The sequence below is a fragment of the Chiloscyllium plagiosum genome, unplaced genomic scaffold (assembly GCF_037043375.1).
Source record: "Chiloscyllium plagiosum isolate Xiang-an unplaced genomic scaffold, Cpla_swu_hap1 HiC_scaffold_19, whole genome shotgun sequence".
NCBI classification, from domain to species: domain Eukaryota; kingdom Metazoa; phylum Chordata; class Chondrichthyes; order Orectolobiformes; family Hemiscylliidae; genus Chiloscyllium; species Chiloscyllium plagiosum.
The window spans coordinates 4,621,875-4,641,906 of record NW_028270157.1 but is presented as its reverse complement, the minus strand read 5'-3'; the positions used below and the strand labels follow the sequence as shown (position 1 = coordinate 4,641,906).

At 41.9% G+C, this 20,032-nt stretch overlaps 1 protein-coding gene across 2 annotated transcripts; it reads right to left on the bottom strand.

Annotated features, from left to right (window-relative positions):
* Positions 1–1,323: 1,323 nt before the first annotated feature.
* On the bottom strand, positions 1,324–15,171 carry igf1 (insulin-like growth factor 1). 2 transcript variants are annotated; one of them, XM_043708857.2, is made up of 4 exons: positions 14,853–15,171; positions 12,554–12,710; positions 7,227–7,393; positions 1,324–6,447 (listed from the first exon to the last, which is right to left on the bottom strand). In XM_043708857.2, exons 1-4 carry the CDS (start codon positions 14,937–14,939, stop codon positions 6,382–6,384), a joined length of 477 nt encoding a protein of 158 aa, XP_043564792.1. In that variant the 5' UTR covers positions 14,940–15,171; the 3' UTR covers positions 1,324–6,381. The 2 variants fall into 2 exon arrangements, with proteins under 2 accessions (XP_043564792.1, XP_043564793.1); XM_043708858.2 differs by having other exon boundaries at positions 7,263–7,393.
* Positions 15,172–20,032: the final 4,861 nt, after the last annotated feature.

Sequence of the window (20,032 nt, the reverse complement as noted above, 5' to 3'; positions counted from 1 at the left end):
TCTCATTAACCATTATCCTATCTAAAAGACCCTAAAATCTGAAGGTTATTAGAACCCAAGAAAGTTTAAACATTTGGTTTTGTGAGTATTTACGTAAGAAGAATGTTCCCGATTTTTGAGGGATTTCATAGAAGAATCCCTACTGTATGGGAACAGGCTATTCAGCCCAATGAGTCTACACCAACTCTCCAAAGACCACCTCTCTCCCCTACCCTATAACCCTGCATTTCCCTTGGCTAATCCACCTAACCAACACATCCCTGCACACTACGAGTAATTTAGCATGGCCAATTCACCTAGCCTGCATATCTTTGCACTGTAGGAGGAAACCAACACAGACACAGGGAGAATGTGCAAACTCTACACAGACAGTCACCTGAGGGTGGAATCGAACCCGGATCCCTAGTGCTATGAGGCAGCAGTGGTAACCACTGAGCCACCGTGCTGCCCCAAAGTCCAGAACTAGGGGGCATAGTCTAACAATAAGAAGTAAGCCAATCAGAACTGAGATCAGGAAGAATTTCTTCACCCAGAGACTTGTAACCTGTGGAATTCTAAGCTGTTGGGGCCAGTTCATTAGATATATTCAAGAGGGAGCTGGGCATGGCCCTTGTGGCTAAAGGGATCAAGGGGTATGGAGAGAGGGCAGGAATGGGACACTGAGATTGCATGATCAGCCATGATCATATTGAAAGGTGGTGCAGGCTTGAAGGGTCAAATAGCCTACTCCTGCACCTATTTTCTATGTTCCTAAGACTTCACAGGAAAGAAACTCTGGAGAAATAGTTAAGTAGAACTTAAAGATTTGAGAGGGATATTTCTCTGAACTTGGATCTCCGTAAATTAATGGCATTGGGAAATATGTTAAAAAGATTGTGTTTACATTTTGTCTCAGATGTCTTCTGAATCTAAATAGCTTGGTTTTGTTTTTTTAATCTTTTCTGAAATAAATTTCTATTGTGTTTGAGAAACTCTGCAGCCTCATGTGATTATGTTTCAATGAATAACCACATTAACAACAAGTTAAAAAATAGATCTGTCAAACTAGATTTAATCCTGGTTCCTGAATTGTCTAGTAGTAACATAACCTAAGAACATAACACATGACATTTTGTTATTATTGTTAATACATGTAGTTTACTGAAAACTAATAGTTCATTAAACTTTATTAATTAATTATGTATATTCCCAGTTTGATTACATTTTAACCCTTGGCTGCAATATCTAATCACTTCAATATCATTTTAACTGCATTGAACTTCACCTCATCAAACTTTCTGTGGCTTCAGTTATTCAATAACAAAACTTCACTATCCTGTTTTTACAAAATTTATTGGTTTATTGACAAAATATTTTGTACATAATGATATTAAATCATTTAATAATATAACACAGAATTTGCATTCAGTTGTATAAAGGGTTTAGTTCCTGCACTTTGGGCAAGAGGCAGTGTCTAGCTCAGTCTGTGGCCTTGCAGAATGTTGTGGGATGTATGGTGTAGATTGAGCTACTTTCAGAGACATGAACTACAGACCAAGGCTACCCAATTGCATGTTTGATTTGAGGATTACGCAGGTTTGCTCAAAGAGATAGAGCTTCTCCATTGTCCTAGATAAACAAGCTTCTTTCAACCAACTCTAATAGCTTTTCATTGTTATCAGGCGTAACTCTGCTTGTGGGATCTTGGAATCATAGAATCCCTACAGTGCAGACAGAGGCCATTCAGTCCATCGAATCTGCACACTGACCCTCCGTAGATTGCTGTGCAGCAAGAGCTGATTTGTTTACTTAGTTGTATATGAAAGCAAAACAAGATGCACACTATTTTGATAACAGTTTGAAGAGCTTTATTTAACCGACCTCACAGAGGTGACAATTACAGATTGTAGATAACGCAACTCAGTGTCTCCTTTGAAAACTGCGGTCATGTGGCAGGCAGGATTCTGTTTTTGGAAGTTGCTCCCAGGCTGTGGATGGTGCAGCATACTCCTTGTCCTTGATAGATGGTGGTGATAGGTCTATTTCTTGATTTTGTGGATTGTTAGGGCATTTTCAAAGAAACCAGAGACACTTATGAACCAACCTAGAAAAGGACAATTAGTTGCCTTTTCTGAAGCACGGCAGTGAATTCACTGGTATTTTATAGAAATCCAAAACTTTTATGACTCTCAAATACTCCCTTAGTGTCAGTTCCCAGATCACACATTTAACTGAAGTCAATTTCAATGGATAAAACATTAACATGTTTTCAGGTGAGTAATCTGAAACCCAAAATATTTTTTAAAATTAATTTTCTTCTCATGTGAAATCAGAAGTAAGTTATACTGACAGTGAACATTTATGTTCTGCTTAAACAAGATTTACTACAGCAAAACAAATGAAGAACCTAACGTGTATTGGATTGTGAGGGTCAATAGAATACAGTGATACTAATAACTCTATTTAGATGGCATTACAAATCAATGAAACAAGTTACATTTTGTGGTAGATCTTCATTGTCACAGAAAGGGCAGTAATCTAGTTGCTGTTTTATTTTCACACACTCTCCTTGGATACTAATATGAGGGTTCACACATTGATTGACTGTCCCAGCAACTCTTTTCATCAAACACTCCAAGAATTGTATTTCTAATGACTCTGTTGCAATAAAACAAGCATTTACTGGGCTCTTGTGGTGCAGTGGTAATGTCCACACCTGAGAACCAGGAGGCCTGGGCTCAAGTCCCACCTGCTCCAGAGCTGCATAATCTCTGATGAGGAAATTATCTGAGAGAAGCATGGCAAAATGACACACTTGCTTCTGCGCATCATACAGTTTTGGACTGTCACAGTTTTAAGTCAGCCGCAGTTCAAAGGATAAAGGCTTCCACTAGCAGTACCGGAACATAAGAACCATTGGGAATATAAAAGTATTAGCGAAGGACAATATCCAGGAAAGAATTCCTAAATTAGGATAGTTGCAGTTTTAATGGAGGATTCTGAGATAATGTAGAAGCTTATTTTTCTTTGCTGTTCTGCCTGAGTGTAAGATCCAGGTAATAAGACAACATTGGCCAAGATTACTCACTGTCAAAACTACATTTACTGCATGCGTTCTCAGAAGAAGTTGGCTGGTTTGTTACACAAAATGTAAGGACAAGTACTTGGTAAATAAACGACACAATAGCACCTTTGTACTGAACGTACTTTGTATGTAACCCCTTGTAAATAAAGTATACCCCCAGCCCCATGTAAAACAGTTAAGTTTAAATGTGAAATCACCCACATGGGCCAACAATGAAAACTATTAAATCATTTACTTGAACTTCAATTTCAAAGTTGTCAGTTGTGGTGTTTCTTGTTTATTCTTAAACAAGATGTGGGTAAGGCCAGCAATTGTTGCCCATTCCTAATTGCCCTGGAACTGAGTGGCCATTTCAGAGGGCAGTTAAGAGACCACCACATTGTCTTAAGTTCCCTGCTCATTTAGTCCTCACATGTTCCTCACTAGATTATGCCAAGTCTGCTGCTCTCTAAGCTATAATTACTGTAAGTACCCATAAAGAATATCTAATTAACATGTCTCTTGTGTAGTAAACTGAATGATAATACAGAAATACAATTCAGAATAGTGTGATCCACAGATACATTCTACATTGACAACCTACAATGAATAGTGGAGGTCACTGAGGTTGCAAAGTGACTAATATGTAGTGAGAAGCTTGTTGAAATCATGGGAAGGAAATCAAGGACGAAAAGGGATGGTTACCAAATGTTGTAAAGTGGGATTGCAATGAGCCAGTGGTTACACACTGTGTAAAATGGTAGGTTGTCCAACTACTAGTTTTGTAAACTAATTACAGCTGTCTTTCACACAGCAACTTTATATCCAAACCCCAAACTGGACACACACCCAAGTTTTGCCGTGAGTGTAGAAGCATAATGGGACTGGAGTTCTCCAGAAGCCAGGACTAATGATGTGAATTCAAATCCCACCATGTCAACTAGTGAGTGAAAATTCAATTGATTAAATAAATCTGGAGTAATAAAATAGTCTTAGTGACAATAATCATAAATTATTGTAAAATCCCATCTGATTCACTCATCTCCTTTCAGGAAGGAAGTCTGCTGTCCTTGCCTGGTTTGGACCTATATGTGACTCCCATCCCACAGCAATATTGTTGACTCTTGTTTGCAGTGTGCTGGAAATTAATGCTTCCTTTGCATGTTGTGGCTTTAATTTGAATAAAGGTTGATAATTAGAGTGTTGTTGATATTTTCTAATATTGCTTCTGTGAGTACAAATATGCAGATGTTAAAACAAATACAGAGAATAATATTACTACTTGACTCCTTCACCTAATAAATGAATTGGAGGGAACAGACGAGGAGTCCCTGAAAACAAAAAAAGCCCTCAAAAATTAAAAGCCATGAACAAATTCTCAAGAAAGGCCCCCAAAGAAGACTATTTTGACTCCTGCCTAGCACCAAGAAAGATGGTTACAGTTGTCAAAGGCTCATTTCCAGGACATCTCTGCAGGAGTCCCTCAGATTAGTGTCCTAGGCCCAACTATCTTCAGCTGCTTCATCAATGACTTTCCCTCCATCATAAGGTCAGAAGTGGGGCTGTTTGTTTATGGTTACACAATGTTCAGTTGCATTCACAATTCCTCAGATAATAAAGCACAGCACGAGAATGAGATGATTCAGGCCATCGTCTCCGTGCTCGCTTCCAACTTGTCCCCCTCCCGTATCTTTTCCTTATTCTTTTCATCAGAAGGTTATCTGACGCAGTCTGTGTCCCTGTTGGTGTAAGACCTGGGCAATATTCAGACTTAGGCTTATAAATAGTAAATAACATTTGCATCACTCAAATATGGAGGAACCTCAATTATCCGGCATTCGATTATCTGAAAATCGGATTATCGGGCAAAATCGCAAGGTCCTGAAGTTTGACTGAACTATGTTATCTGGCATTTGATTATCTGTTATTTGATTAACCAAATGAAATACTCCCCGCCCGTGTCCTTCGGATAATCGAGGTTCCTCTGTTCTGAGTAAGGACCATTTCCAACCACAGAGAAAATCTAACCATCTTCACTTCCATTCCTGCATCTGCCGCACAGTTATGTCACCAAGTCCTACCAGACCATAGGGCTGCTCTCTCATTAGAGAGAGACAACTAGTGGTGGTTTAACCTGAGGGTCACCATGTCTCAGTTGAGGGGAAGAGGGTGAGAAGGAGAGTCCTTAATGGAAACCTCAGCTGGTGTGGGAATTAAACCCATGCTGCCCAGCCAACTGAGCTAACTAATTCCATATGGTCTGTTTCTGTGCTGGAAACTCAATGTAATCTATTCTTCAGATAAAAGTTGGAAGAAGCAGTTCATTTAAACATTATCATTGTCAGATTATAAGGGTAGCAGGGTGAAGTTCTGCTCTTAAAATGCAGCCTTGCTAAAATAGTGGACAAGTTGGAGATGAAACTACGAAATCATAGGGGTGATTTAGAATAGTGTGATTCTTGTGTAAACTTCAAGTTTAAAACATTACAGTTTCTTAGCAACAAAATACCGAGGGGTCAGAGACCTTATTGTACTGATTGAAATCCTGGGTTATCAGTGAAACTGCATCAGATTGTATTCCGTAATCTTATGGTATCTGCAGTTACAAAAATCAACACGCTAAAGTGTGCAAATATTGAAAGTACCTGTAACTTGGCTTGCACTTTTGATATATAGCCCAATTACCATATTGCCATGGATCCGTGCCACAACTGCATAAATGTTGCAATCCAAGCCTCTGCCTCAACCCATCACCATCACTTGCCCTCCCCTCCCTAGCATGGCCCATCCTGAGCGAAAACAGAAGGATTAATTTGCTGCAGCCCAATGTAAATAGAATGCATTTTCTTTTGATTTTGCAAACCTGCTACTTATGTGTAATTTAGTGTCCTGCACAGTCAACCATGAATCCAGCGCCATCTATGATTACAATTAGTTTCTTAAAAAGGACATATGTCACAATCTTTGGTTGCAAGTTAAAATGAAATCTGTTTCTTAGTCTCTGGCACTCCAATGGTCCACACAAATGCAGTTGATTAACTCATCGTTGGCTATGGACATTTGGATGTAACACACCTGCTGAGAAAGACATTGTTCTCTGGTAATAGGATCCATTCAAAAAACCTTCTATATATTCCCCCCCTCCAAAGAAAACCTGGGAATTCTGACAAGGCAACAGAGGATTTGTGCTTTCCATACGAAGTGTTCACCCAATAACAGATCTCTCTTGTGACCAGTGTGTGACTCTTGATTGTTGAATGGTGTTTCGCTATGCAGTGAGCCCACACCAGTGTTATCCTGGAACAGGTTCGCCTCTGATCCCTTCATTGCCTACTCTCTCAGATCCGGGAATTTCGCTGGATACTGCTGGCATTAGCCCGGTTGGGGTTCCTCCACACATTCTCCTGCAACAGAGCAAGAGAAAAATAACGTTGAGTTGTGAAACCTAAAGCATTGATCACTGAGGCACGTTTATTCCGAGGTTCAAAAACAACCGTTAGCATTAAAGTGCTTCAAGGAGACATTAGCCAAGAGAAAGGGAGAGTTTGAAGGAAATGATACAAGTACAGGTAAACAAAAACCTGGTCAAAATGTTCGGTTTCTAAGGAACACCTTAATAGAGGAGAGAGATGTAAAGGGGCTTAGGCAGAATCTTTCAGAGCTTGGGGCACAAACAGCTGCCAAAGATGGAACATAACAGGTCGGGGATTTGCAAGAGGCAGGAGGTAGAGAAACATCTGTCTAGGTTATACAGGTTTATCAATGTGACCACATCACGAGGCAGATCAATGGAGGCCAGTGAATAGGGGGGTGAGAGCTTAAACATTAAGGGTTGGTTGCTCAGGAGCCAATGTAAATCAACAAACATTTGGGGAGGGGGTTAAGATTGGTTTTCAAGTGGGTGGGAGATGTTTGATCTTCCAAAGTGGCATTGGAATCATTGAGGCTAGAGTTTCAGAAGAACTGAGGGTTGTGGTACAACAGAGGTGGAGATAGTTGCCTTTGTGATTGTGGAGGTGGGAGTTCAGAGTCTGAGTTGGGATCAGGGAGCGAAATCACTCACAAGTTTGTGATGGGGACTGAAAACAGTGGTTTCTTACATTTGAGACAATGGGTGTGCAGGATCCTGTGAGGTCTGTGGTGCAGGGGTGAGGGCGATGGGTAGGATATGACCTTTCCTTACCCTCTGTCCTTTCTCAGTGTGATGTTGGATACGTACGGGGCCAGTTGCTCGCTGGGGCTTTGCACAGTACATCTCGAGCAACTTGAGGTCACAACTCTGGAAGCAGCACTCATCCACAATCCCTCTGTGTGGCCGCCTAACGCTTGACCTGTAGCCTGTGGGTTTGTCTGTGTGAGCAAAAATACTTTCATTTAGTCCTGCTCTCCATGTGATCACCAGGTTGCCGAGACCATAAAGAAGGTGAAAAACTGATTCACAACTGTGACAACAGAATAAAAAGCTCATATATTTACCAGGAAACCCTCTCACCGGCTTAGAGGAACTATCTTTTAAAAATGGAACACTCATATTTTGGTTTTGTTAAGCTGAAAGACATATTTAACATAATGAAGGAGGTCACTGGGCTAGACAGAGAGGTGCTGTTCCCACTTGTGAGGGAGAACAATGTCAAAGAACAATAAATAAGATCATCATTGACAAATCCAATAGGAATTGTTATGAAGTTGCGGGTATACTGTACCTTTAAGGGAGCTGAAATTTCTGGCTAGCTCAAAGTGTCCTGAACAAGTTAAAAGTGTAAAAAGCAAGCAGTAGCTGGGTTGGTATGAGACAAAAGCAAATTCAAATTCAGCCAATCAGTTTAGATTATGCCCCAAGATACCAAACTCCAATCAAGTTTGAATTTAGTATTTTGATAATAGTAAAACCAATGAAACAATCCGATGTTTTGGGGTATAAATATCAGACATTTTGAATAGTTAGTCAGAAGGAGAACTGCTAAGCCACCAACAGATGTAGGCTGCTAGTTTAAGAGCTCGCTGAGAGGTACCTGTCTGTGGATGAAGTCTGCGTAGCAGAACATTGAGGCTGACCTGGAGAGAGAATCTACAGAGAAAAATCTACATAGGAAACTTGGCAAAGCTGACTGGTTTTGAAATGGGAATATTTTTCTGTAAATTGTAATCGGGTTTTTAAAAATTGGGCTAGTATTGTAGAAGGGGAAGTAAAAGATAGGTTTAAGAGAAAGGAGTTGTAAATAGTTGTTAGTTAATATTCTCTGTTAGACTTTTAAAAAATTATTAATTTTTGCTTTAGATAGAGACCTCTGGGATAGCTCTTTGCCTCGAACTTTAACAGATTACTGCATGAGGTGAATCTTTTCTGTGTTGCTGGTTTAGGTTAGCAGAGGGGTTTACCCCGTGTCATAACAGAATTCAGGAGAATCTTCTTTTCACAGAGAACAGTGAGAAGATGGAACTTGGTCCCTTGGGGATTGGTTGAGGGGACAGTATAGATCCGCTGGGGGTGCGAGTGGAAAGGATATTTCCTCTTGTAGTCAACTGAGACTAGGGGGTAATAATTATAAATAAGAGATCATCGATTTGAAACAGAGATGAGGAGAAATTTTCTCCCCTGCAGAGGGTCATGAGTTTTTGGAACTGTCTTCCACAAAAAGTGGTGGCATATGTTTAAGGCAGCGAGGAATAAGAAAGAAATGAAGTGAAATGTTATTGGGGGCTCGGCAAAATGTGGATCAACATCTTGTTGAATGGTGGATCAGGCTGAATGGGCCAAATGGCTCTTAACTTGTGTGTCTATAAACGTCGAACGGAAAGCTGAAGAAAGGAAGATGAAGGATGTGGGGATGGGATAAGATGAAATAGGTAGAAAGAGTCTGAAAACTTAGTTCAAAGGAGTCATGTGGACTGTTTCTCTGGTAAAGACTCAATGCAGTTCTGTACTTGTATAAATTTATGTGTAATATTTATAATACATATATTTTCACATTGAGGAAGGAAAGTTTCCCTGACCAGCTGATATTTGGAAACCCAGTAATCCTAATGATTTGATGCATCATCTGAGCCCCTGGCCATAACACACAGGCTCAGAACTTTGCCAGAATCCATGGGCTTGAAGTCTCAAGCAGAATGATCAGTGCCAAAAAAAATACATTTGGCAGGAGAAATGCTGTGTTGTACAAAATCTAATGTTGGAAAGGAAATGTGTGCTTTTGTCAAAGTTTCAGATATGTTTGTTCATCCACTTCGAAAAGGGCTGAAGATATGATGAACAACTGGTTTAACCATTCCCTGCCAGGTCTGGCTGACCATATACAACACTCTCAGGTCCCACTCCTCTCTGCCAAAACCACACACTAGTCCAGGATCAACCTAGAATGTAAAGATATCCCCAACTTCCCTTGAACTCTAAACCATCCTCTTAAAAACAGAAATTGCTGGAAAAACTCAGCAGGTCTGACAGCACATGTGGAAATAGAAACACAGTTGACATTTTGAGTCCAGTTTTGAGTCCTTCTTCAGAACTCTTCAATAATTTTCCCTGTCTCCTCCAGCCCCAACAAAAAAGGTGATGAGCCTCTGCTTTTCTACATCACAAAGATTAGAACTATCCACCAGCAGATCGTTTGTTTCCCTAGCCACTGGGCCAGACTTATTCCAAAGCTCTCTGTTGTCCTTGCCTTGAACTTGCATCTTTCCTTACTTTCTCTCCCATCTTTCCTAATGCCCTCTTTGTGTGCTGTCAGGTAGTCCCATCTCCCGCTTCCTACATAGTATTGAGTGTTGTTGGAGCTGGACTCATCCAGGCAAGTGGAGGGTATTTCATCACACTCCTGACTTGTGCCTTGAAGATTGTGTCTAAGATTTGGGGAAATCTGGAGATGGGTTACTCACTGCAGAATTCATAACTTCTGACCTGCTTTTGCAGCCATAGTATTTATATGGCCAGTCCAGTTGAGTTTCTAGTCAACGGTAATCTCCAGGATATTCACTGTGGAGAATTAAGACATTGAATGTCATGGGATGATAGTTTGATTCTCTCTTGTTGGCGATAATCTTTACTTGGCACTTATGTGGTGTGCGAATTATTGGACATTGTCAGCTCAACGCTGGATATTGTCTATGTCTTTCTGTATTTGGACATGTGAGAAGTGGTGAATGGTGCTGAACATCATGCAATCATCAGCAAATATCTCCACTTCTGACCTTATGATGGACGGAAGGTCATTGATGAAGCAGAAATGTTCTGCACAAGTTTTTCCTATGTGCCAGGTTTGACTCCAACCAGCAGCGAGTTTGCCCCCATTGACTCTAGTTTTGTTAGGGCTCCTTGATGCCGCACTCAGTTGAATGCAACGTTGATGTCAAAGGCTGTCACTCTCCCCTCCCCTCTGGAATTCAGACACTTTGTCCATGTTTGAACCAAGGGTGTAATGAGGTCAGGAGCTGAGTGGCCCAGGTGGAACCCAAACTGAGCATCACTGAGCAGGTGCTGCTCACTGTTGATGACCCCTTCCATCACTTTACTGATCATTGAGAGTGGACTAATGGGGTGGTAATTGGCCAAGTTGGATTTGTTCTGCTTTTTATATACAGGACATACCTGGGTAATTTTCCACATTGTGACATAGATGTCAGTATTGTAACTGTACTGAAACATTTGGCTAGGGGAGTGGCAAGTTCTGGAGCACAAGCCTTCAGTGGTATTGCTGGAGTGTTGTCAGGGCCCGTAGCGTTTGCAGTATCTACAGTCTCCAACTGTTTCTTGATATCTCATGGGGTAAAATAATGAGGCTGAAGACTGGCACATGTGAGGCTGGAGGTGGATGGGGTTCGCTAAACAGCCTGCCTCATTGTTGTAAGATTCAATGGTGAAATGTGAATGATAACAGACCCACGTCCACTTTGTTCACCTTCTCTCATCTTGGTGATCACATGATACAATGGGAATGAATCACGTGATCAATTGGATTAGTCTACAACAGATCCAGACATGAATTGAGGAGACTCTCTGTGTGGGAGCTTTGAGAACCAGAGGTCTCAATGTTACCCAATCTTTATCATTATCTCTTTCAACACAATTAGCATTCATTTCTCCTAAATTCAAACCTCCTGGTATTATTATAATGATCTCATACCAATGCAGCATGGTTCTGATATCAATTGCTGTTTGAACCATTCACTCACACAAGGGGATGATTGATCTCAGTGAACGAACATAAGAAATAGGAGCAAGAGGAGAACCTTCAGCCCACTGAGTGTGATACTGTCATTTGATTTGATTGTGTCTGATCTTGGGCTTTGACTCTACTTTCTGCCCTCTCCCCAGAATTAGGGCCAGAGCATTCAGGAGAGATGTTAGGAAACTCACAGGGTGGGAGAGGTTTGAGCTCTCACAAATGATAGAGGAGGCTGGATCAGTTATTAGTTTTAAATCTGGGATAGATAAACTTTTGTTAAGCATAATATTAAGGGATATGGGCCAAAGGCCCATATTATGGAGTTAGGCCACAGATCAGCCATGATCTCATTGAACGTTGGAACAGGCTTGAGGGGCTGAATGGCCTACTCCACTCTCTATGTTCCTAAGTATTTTGTTCTTATCTCAGTCCTAACAAGACTGTACAGTTATAAATACAGGAACAGGGGGAAGCCATTCAATCGCTTTGAGCATGCTCCATTATTCTAGATGATAGTTCATCATCTACCTCAACACACTATCCCAATATCCCTTAATGTCATTAGTAACTCGAAATCCACTGATCTTGTCTTGAACTTGCTCAATGAGCTTCCATAGAGGGTCACAATGATCTACTAGTCTCTGATTGAGAAAATTCCTCTTCACTTCAGTCTCTTTATCCAGAGGCTATTTCCCTGGCTGTAGACCCGAACATAGAGTCGTAGAACACAGGAACAGACTCTTCAGTTCAACCAGTCTATACTGAGCATAATCCCAAACTAAACTAGTCCCACCTGCCTGCTCCTGGCCCCTATCCCTCCAAACCTCTCCTATTCATGTACTTATCCAAATGACTGTTAAACATTGTAATTGTGTCCACGTTCACTACTTCCTCAGGAAGTTCATTCCACACGCAAACCACCCTCTGTAAAACATTTGCCCCTCAAGTCTTTAAATCTCTCTCCTCTCACCTCAGACAGGGGAAACATCCTTTCAGCATCTACACTGTTCACCCTTTGAAAATTATAATATATTTCAATAACACCACCTCTTATTCTTCAAAACTCGAAGAGAATCCAGGCCCAGTCTTCTCACTTCTCCTTAGTGGACTATCCCAATCTATCTTTCTAGGAATCTGTCTGGTAATCCTCTCTTTGGCCAGTGTATCCTTCCTCAGATAAAGGGATCTCTTCGGCACCCAATACTCCAGGTGTGGACTTACCAAGTCTCTACACAGGTTTGAAGAAAGATAGTGGTGAAATGGCAGAGCACTGGAAACAATCTTAAAATCCCCCTGCTCAATCACTTCAGAATCTGATACAGCAAAGAAAGGGTGGCAGTAAACTTACTGAAATAGAAGCCTCGGTCGCCACACACAAACTGGAGAGCATCCACCAACTCTGCCCCACACAGTGTCTCTGTGCTGGCATCCACCCCACTCAACGTCAGCACACACAGCATCAGGTAGAACAGGTGAGGGTAGGAGACAAGACTAATCCTGACAACCTGCAGAAGGAAGGAGAGATAATTACTATTGAAATCTCCGCCACCAAGTCAGTCAGCCTTGCTTAATGTTTCTCTCCCCACACTAACAGCCCTGATAGAACGTTGGTTGCAGCTCAGTGGATAGCATTGTGTCAGAGCTTTGTAGCTTCACATGTCCGTAGTGACTCAAGTAGGACAACACTAGCAGTTCTTGGCAACCCCACCATGCTGTGGGTACCCAGCGGGTTGGGATTTCACACCAAAGGCTTCCAAACTGGCAAATGAAATTCCCGGATGAAGCCAACCATATTGCCTTCAGCCATGTAACATGGATCGATTGTGAACGCAGGCTTCTCTCATCCCTTCACGTACATCGACCTGTTTAACAAAGACCCGTCAGCAGTAAGACAAACAACGCAAAGTCCATCTCCCATGAATCCCAATTTGGACACGTTCACCTTCCTAGGCGGAGGAACGTACAGGGAAAAAATGTATATTCAAAATTAAAGAGCTTAACACTTTCACCAAGGGCTCACCTCACAGAATCACAGAATTATTATGGTGCCGAAGGAGACCATTCAGCCCATCATGGCTGTACCAGCTCTATTACCTAGTGCCAATCTCCCACTTTGTCCCCCATATCCTTGCATATTATTTCTATCAAATAATCATCTAATGCACTTTTGAATGTCTCTGTTGAACCACATTCCCAGGTGATGCATTCCATACCCGAATTACTTCTCTGAGTGTAAAAGCTTTTCCAAAGGTTACTCTTGCTTTGTTTTGACATCACTTTAAGTCCATTTGTTGTTGTTTAGAAAACTCTTACCTGATTTTGTTGTATCACATTTACATTGGTAAAGACCATTACTAGCCTGGCACTATTTGATGCAACAGGACATTTAAAAGCAGCTGCCACTATTTAAGCTTGTCCCTGGCACGTTGAGGTTTTGACATGTTTCGTATTACACACTACTGAGTGTGAGAGGTGTTAGTATTGCAGCATGTGGAAACCACAACCCCAGTGAAGAGAATAACCAACAAGAGGTATCTCCTTCAACAATCATACTGCTTGGAATAAGGCTTGAGATGGAAGTGCAAATTAAACCTGGTGAACTGGAGTTGAATTGGGTACAGAAAGTGAAACAGAGAGAGGGTGGGTTAAGAGGAGGGAGAAAAGATGAGATGGAACTGAAGAAAAATTTAAACTCAAACTATTAAAATCTCTGACAACAATGTGAAACTCTACACCTGTGTTTGTTAATTTTCAGTGCCAGAGATGGTGATCAGGTGTAATTAATAATTATCACCTTGGCTACTTGGACAAGCATCATATAGCAAAATGGCTGCTGATTTGTAATGCGCAGATGTACTAACAGTGTGAGTACAATTCTTGCACCAACTGAGGTTACCGTGAAGGACTCTCCTTCTCAACTTTGCCCCTCACCTGAGGTGTGGTGACCCTCAGGTTAAACTACCACCAGTCAGATCTCTCCCTATCGCTAATGAGGGAACAGCGCAATGGTGAGTTTACCTTTACCATACTTAAATTAGTACTGACAAGACTTAACTTTCTGTCGAGTTAAGTTGGTATCTACTGCACAAAAACACAAACTTCAGACAGTTCAATGAATTTCAATGGTGAAACAGTCAGTCAAATGCCACCTTCATGAAGCTGGAAGCAGAATAGCACAATTTAGACAGCAGTATTTGGAATTCCTGTTTACCGTGTATACCATTTCCCACAAATACCACTTAACCCCAAATTCTGCCACATTAAATACATTTCAAGATAACTGTCAGAAAAATTGGTTTAAGATGTGAAAATAGTCTCAAATTGCAATAATTACACTTGATTTTTGAGTGTTTCTTGAAATATAAACTAATGTCCCCCCAGAAACCTACCTGTAGTATGAAGGGTAAGAGGTGAGCTTTAGCTGTGGCTATAGTCTCTACACAAGCTGAGATTCCTGGATGCAAGCAATTCATTAAATGCTACCTCCAATCGTTGAGTCCCTGGAATTTAAAGGTTAATTTGTCCGACATTCTACCCTTCGGAAGGTCTGAGGTTTACACACACATAGTAGGATCTGTCTCAGTTTCAGCAGCGCGGCTGGAGTTCAATACACACCAAAGATGAGAGAGAGCGGGCAAAAAAATCACCTGAAAGACGTGTGCGAGGCGGCAGTTGGGTGTCTGAGCTGATTTCTGTGTCTCCTCCATCACTTGTGTCACTGCTGAGCTCCCCATTCAGTGCCCTCACTTCCAGCCTGGCAAATCCAGCGGCAAAGTCAGTTCCGGAGTCTGAGTTTACATCGCTGGCTCTTTCACACTCAAGAGCTGGGAGAATGTTGATCGATTGCGCAGTTTTAAAAAAAAATCTGCGCCCATTTCAAGGACGGAGGGATTTCATTTAAAGAGATTCCCCTCGATCTGACTGTGTCTCTCTCTCTCACACACACGTCAGCTTTCCCTTCCCAAACCCGACGTTGGAATCAAACACTTTGAACAAGTGATTTTGCGAGTTCGCTTCTTCCACAGCGAATTAAACCTTGCGCCCAATTCCCTTCACTTTGTGAATTTAACCCCCTCACCCCACACACTTCTGCATAAAAATACCAGGAGACGCTCATAGACTCAGCACAGTTTAAAATCACAACTAGCTTCTGGATTTTGTGAGTTTATTATAATGCCATATATATATATATAAACTCTATAAGTTCCAATCTTAATGCAACTTTCTTAAGAAATGTGAGCACGCGGTTAGGGAGTTGGGTAATTTTGCCGGGAGATTCACTGGCCTTCTCGGCTGCAGGCTGTGCAGGAACCGACTACTCAGGTTTGGGGTTTGAGAGAGACTGGGGTTTAAATAAAAACCTAGGATTGGTTTAGACCTCGGCTGGGCAGTTTGTAACTGACTGTTTGCCCTCTCAATGGGACAGTTACATCTGTTTTAGGGCCAGTGTTCCTGCCCCAGAGATAGGTCAGAACAGCTTGGCTCAAAATATCTTCAATGCTACTGGCATCTAAAGTGCCCCGCTGAGGTGGATCCTCGATCTATTCCCCCAAGAATACACCCAATACAGCCCAGGCCTGGTTCAATGACATTGGACTCTGTCAGTACCACTGGTCGTGGCCAGAGGGAGACAGAGAGCAGGGACTCAGACCAGGCGCCCAATGTTGCACCAAAATTCAGGTTTGGCTAGAGGATGGATAAATCCACAAAACCTGATCAAATTTCCCTTAAAACTCTGAGGGAAGCTAGGGAAGTGATTGCTGGGCCCCTTGCTGAGATAATGGCATCATGGATAGTCACAGGTGAGTTGCCACAAGACGAGAGGTTAGCTAATATGGTGCCATTATTTAGGAAAGGTGGTAAGGAAAAGCCAGGCAACTATAAACCGAAGCGCCTGACATCAGTGGTGAGTAAGTAGTTAGAGAGGATTCTGAGGGTTGGAGAGTTTGAGCTATAGGAAAATGTTAAATAGGCTGGGGCTATTTTCCCTGGAGTGTTGGAGGCTGAGGGGTGACCTTAGAGAGGTTTATATAATCATGAGAGGCATGAATAGGATAATAGACAAAGTCTTTTCAAGATAGAAGAGTCAAAAAGTAGAGGACATGGGTTTAAGATGAGAGAAGAAACATTTAAAAGGAACCTAAGGGCAACTTTTTCACATAGAGAGTGATGTGTGGATGGAATGAGCTGCCAGAGGAAGTGATGGAGACTGGTACAATTACAACATCTGGATGGGTGTATGAATAGGAAGGGTTTAGAGGGATGTGGGCCAAATGCTGACAAATGGAACTAGATTAATTTAAAATATCTGGTCAGCATTGATGATTTGGACTGAAGGGTCTGTTCCTGTGCTATTCATCTCTATGACTCTATCTCCCTCCTTTAAAATCTCCCAACACAACTGCTGCCTTCACCTCCAGTCTTAGTTATCATAAAGCAGGAGGAAAGAGGTCCCATCCCCAACTCCCTGAGTTTTGGACTCCCCTTCCATTCTACACATTGATCCATTTTTATCCGGGGATGTACATTTTCTCCTTCTGTCTTCCCTGGAAGTTGAAACAGTTCTATATTTCCAGTCCTCATTCTCCCCCTTCATCACCCAGTCATCATCTCCTATCACAAGGTGCCCTCAGTCCATTTAATTAAATCCACTGTCTGGGAATTTGATGACTCATTGCAGTCTTTTTCTTTCTAATTGTGAACTCCTCAAAGTTCCTTGAATTTCCTTCACTTTTCTTTCAGCATACACATTGTATTGTGACCTGCAAACCTGTACTTCAAACATTACAGCTGTTTTTTATATTCGTTCATGGGATGTAGGGATCGCTGGCTGGGTTAGCATTTATTGCCCATCCCTAATTGCCCAGAGGGCAGTTATGAGTCATACATGTTAGGATAGATTGCTTACAGTGTGGAAACAGGCCCTTCGGCCCAACAAGTCCACACCGACCCGCCACCCACCCAGACCCATTCCCCTACACCTAACACTATGGGCAACTTAGCATGGCCAATCCACCTAACCTGCACATTTTTGGACTGTGGGAGGAAACCCACGCAGACACGGGGAGAAAGCGCAAACTCCACACAGACAGTCGCCTGAGGCAGGAATTGAACCCGGGTCTCTGGTGCTGTGAGGCAGCAATGCTAACCATTGTGCCACCGTGGCGTGCATCCAGGGTTGTGTGCAGGCCAGATTGGGTAAAGATGGCAGATTTCCTTCCCAAAAAGGGATAATGAGCCAATTGGGTTTTACAACAATTGATACAATTAGGCCAGCATTTTCATTCCAAAATATTTTGCTCAAATTCAAATTTCACTAGTTGTCACGGAGAGACTTGACCTCACTCTAGAAATCACAGAAATCCAAGTTTAATTAAACTATATATGAAAAACATTTTTATTGTATCAAAATAATCAGTCGGTGAGTCCCACCCCAACCACATAACCTGCATCCATCAGATACCATTCAGTGTTCTTCGGGAGGAGTTCAGAATGGATTGTTCCTGTGTCTCAGGGATTCTCACCTTTTCCCTGAGTGTAAGGAGAAAGTAAGTATTGCAGATGCTGGTGATCAGAGTCTTGCTGGAAAAGCACAGCCGATCATTCATAGTGAAGGGCTTGTGCCCAAAACGTTGATTCTTCTGCTCCTCAGACGCTGCCTGACCTGCTGTGCTTTTCCAGCACCACACTCTCGACTCTTTTCCTTGAGTGTCATAGCCCCATGGTTGGGGAGGACTATGGCAACTTTGCCTTTTACTGAGACAAAGGATGATTCTCATTGTTAATGACACTCCAGTTTCATCAACATGCTTTGAGAAAAGATCTCTTAAGTACTCTTTCCTACTGGTCTATAGATCCCTACACTCTTATAAAGTTTACTTTCCTATAACAACCACATCAGGTGAAACATCCAAAAAGATAGCAATCTCAACAAGAACCACACATCAGAGTTTCATGACCGTCGGATCTACTCAAATTAAATTTAATTTCTGAGGTTGTATAATTATGTAACTTTTTCCGCCATTGTGTGTACAATGTTCCTTCCAATTCAACGCATTGTCTACTTTGACAGCTGGACACTAGTAACCTCTTCAATGTCCCACATCATGAATTTTCAGTGCAACGATGTCACTTAACTGGCTTTTTCTTAAAGTCTATCATGCCTTCTTTCATCTGGTTTTCATTCACTTTATGGGAAGGTGATGGCCTTGTGGTATTGTTGCTAGAGTAGTAATCCAGAGACTTAAATAGTGTTCTGAGGAACTGGATTCAAATTCTCCACGGCAGATGGTGAAATTTGAAATCAAGAATAATCTGGAATTGATGACAATGAAACCATTGTTGGAAAAATCCATCTTTTTCAGTAATATCATTAAGGGAAGGAAACTGCAGTCCTTAACCCACTTAAGGCCTACATGGGATTCCAGACCCTCAATAATTACAGCAGAAGGTTGACTCTTAACTGCCCTCTGGGTAATTAGGGATGGACAATAAATGCTGCTGAGCTAGTGACAATCATTCCCATAGAGGGTGAAAAGCTGGATGTTAAGAGGTGACCTTATAAAGGTTTATATAGTCATGAGGGGTATAGATAAGGTGAATAGCAGGTGTTTTCTCATCTAGGGTGGGCATTTCATGGCTAGGGGGCCTATTTGTAAGGTGTCAGGAGATAGATTTAAAAAAGACTGATGGGGAATTATTTTACACAGAGAGTGGTGCGTGTGTGTAATGAACTTCCAGAGGAAGTGGTGGATGGGAGTACTGTTACAATGTTATAAGACAATTAGATAAGGACATGAATAAGAAATGTTTGGAGGGATATGGGCCAAACACAGGCAGGTGGGACTAGTTTCATTAGGGATTATGGTCGGCGTGGACTGGTGGGACCGAAGGGTCTGTTTCTGTGCTGTATGACTCTATGACACTACAGTTGACAGTGCCAAGTCCTGAGGAGATCCAGCATTTGTTAATGTGTACCCTGAGTCAATTTCAGAAACGTAGAACATTAAACTAATATCAGTTGGGTCTTGTTGTGAAGGACATCACTGACTAGGGTGGCATTGTGGCTCAGTGGTTAGCACTGCTGCTTCACAGCGCCAGGGACCCGGATTCAATTATGGCTTTGGCAACTGTATGTGTAGAGTTTGCACATTCTCCCTGTGTCTGTGTGGGTTTCCTCTGGGTGCTCCAGTTCCCTCTAATAGTCTGTAGATGTATAGGTGGATTGGCCATGCTAAATTGCTCATTGTATCCAGGGGTGTGCAGGCTAGGAAGGTTAGCCATGGACAATGCAGGGTTACAGGGAAGGGAGGGTCACTGTGGACTTGATGGGCCAAATGGTCTACTTCCACACTGTAGGGATTCTATTCTATGGGAAAGACCCAAAGTAAGGGAGTAAGTTGTTTGATTTTTCCAAGACTTCAAATGTTTGCATGGTACATAAAGCCGCAGACTTGTGCTAACGTAATTCCCATGTGCTGCTGGATCAGCTGGACAAGATGGAACAGCATCATTCACTGTCTCATGAGGTAATTTAGCAATCTTTAACCTATCGATATGTGGAACGAGGGGATCAAGGAGGCTCTGTGACACAATCTAATTAAAACACTATCAATGTTAGGGCGGCTGTTCGGTAATCATTCAGCTCAGCAGGCCATGACTGCTTAGCAATAGGCAAAATGATAGATGATTACGAACAGTGAGGATCAGTTTGGCTGTTAAACAAGCACTGAACAACCAAAGACAAGTTAGGAAACGGAAAACAAATTTGGAATAACTCAAGTTAATGAAGAGTGTAAGGTGTGACATTAATGTTCAGTAAAATGGG

What these genes read in the sequence shown, in the direction of transcription:
- igf1 (XM_043708857.2), bottom strand. Translation starts at nt 14,939, where the DNA reads ATGGGGAGCTCAGCAGTGACACAAGTGATGGAGGAGACACAGAAATCA. An exon ending in GCCTCGCACACGTCTTTCAG is followed by an intron (nt 12,711 to 14,852) that starts GTGATTTTTTTG and finishes TTCCTTCTGCAG; the next exon opens with GTTGTCAGGATTAGTCTTGT. An exon ending in CGACCGAGGCTTCTATTTCA is followed by an intron (nt 7,394 to 12,553) that starts GTAAGTTTACTG and finishes TTGCTCACACAG; the next exon opens with ACAAACCCACAGGCTACAGG.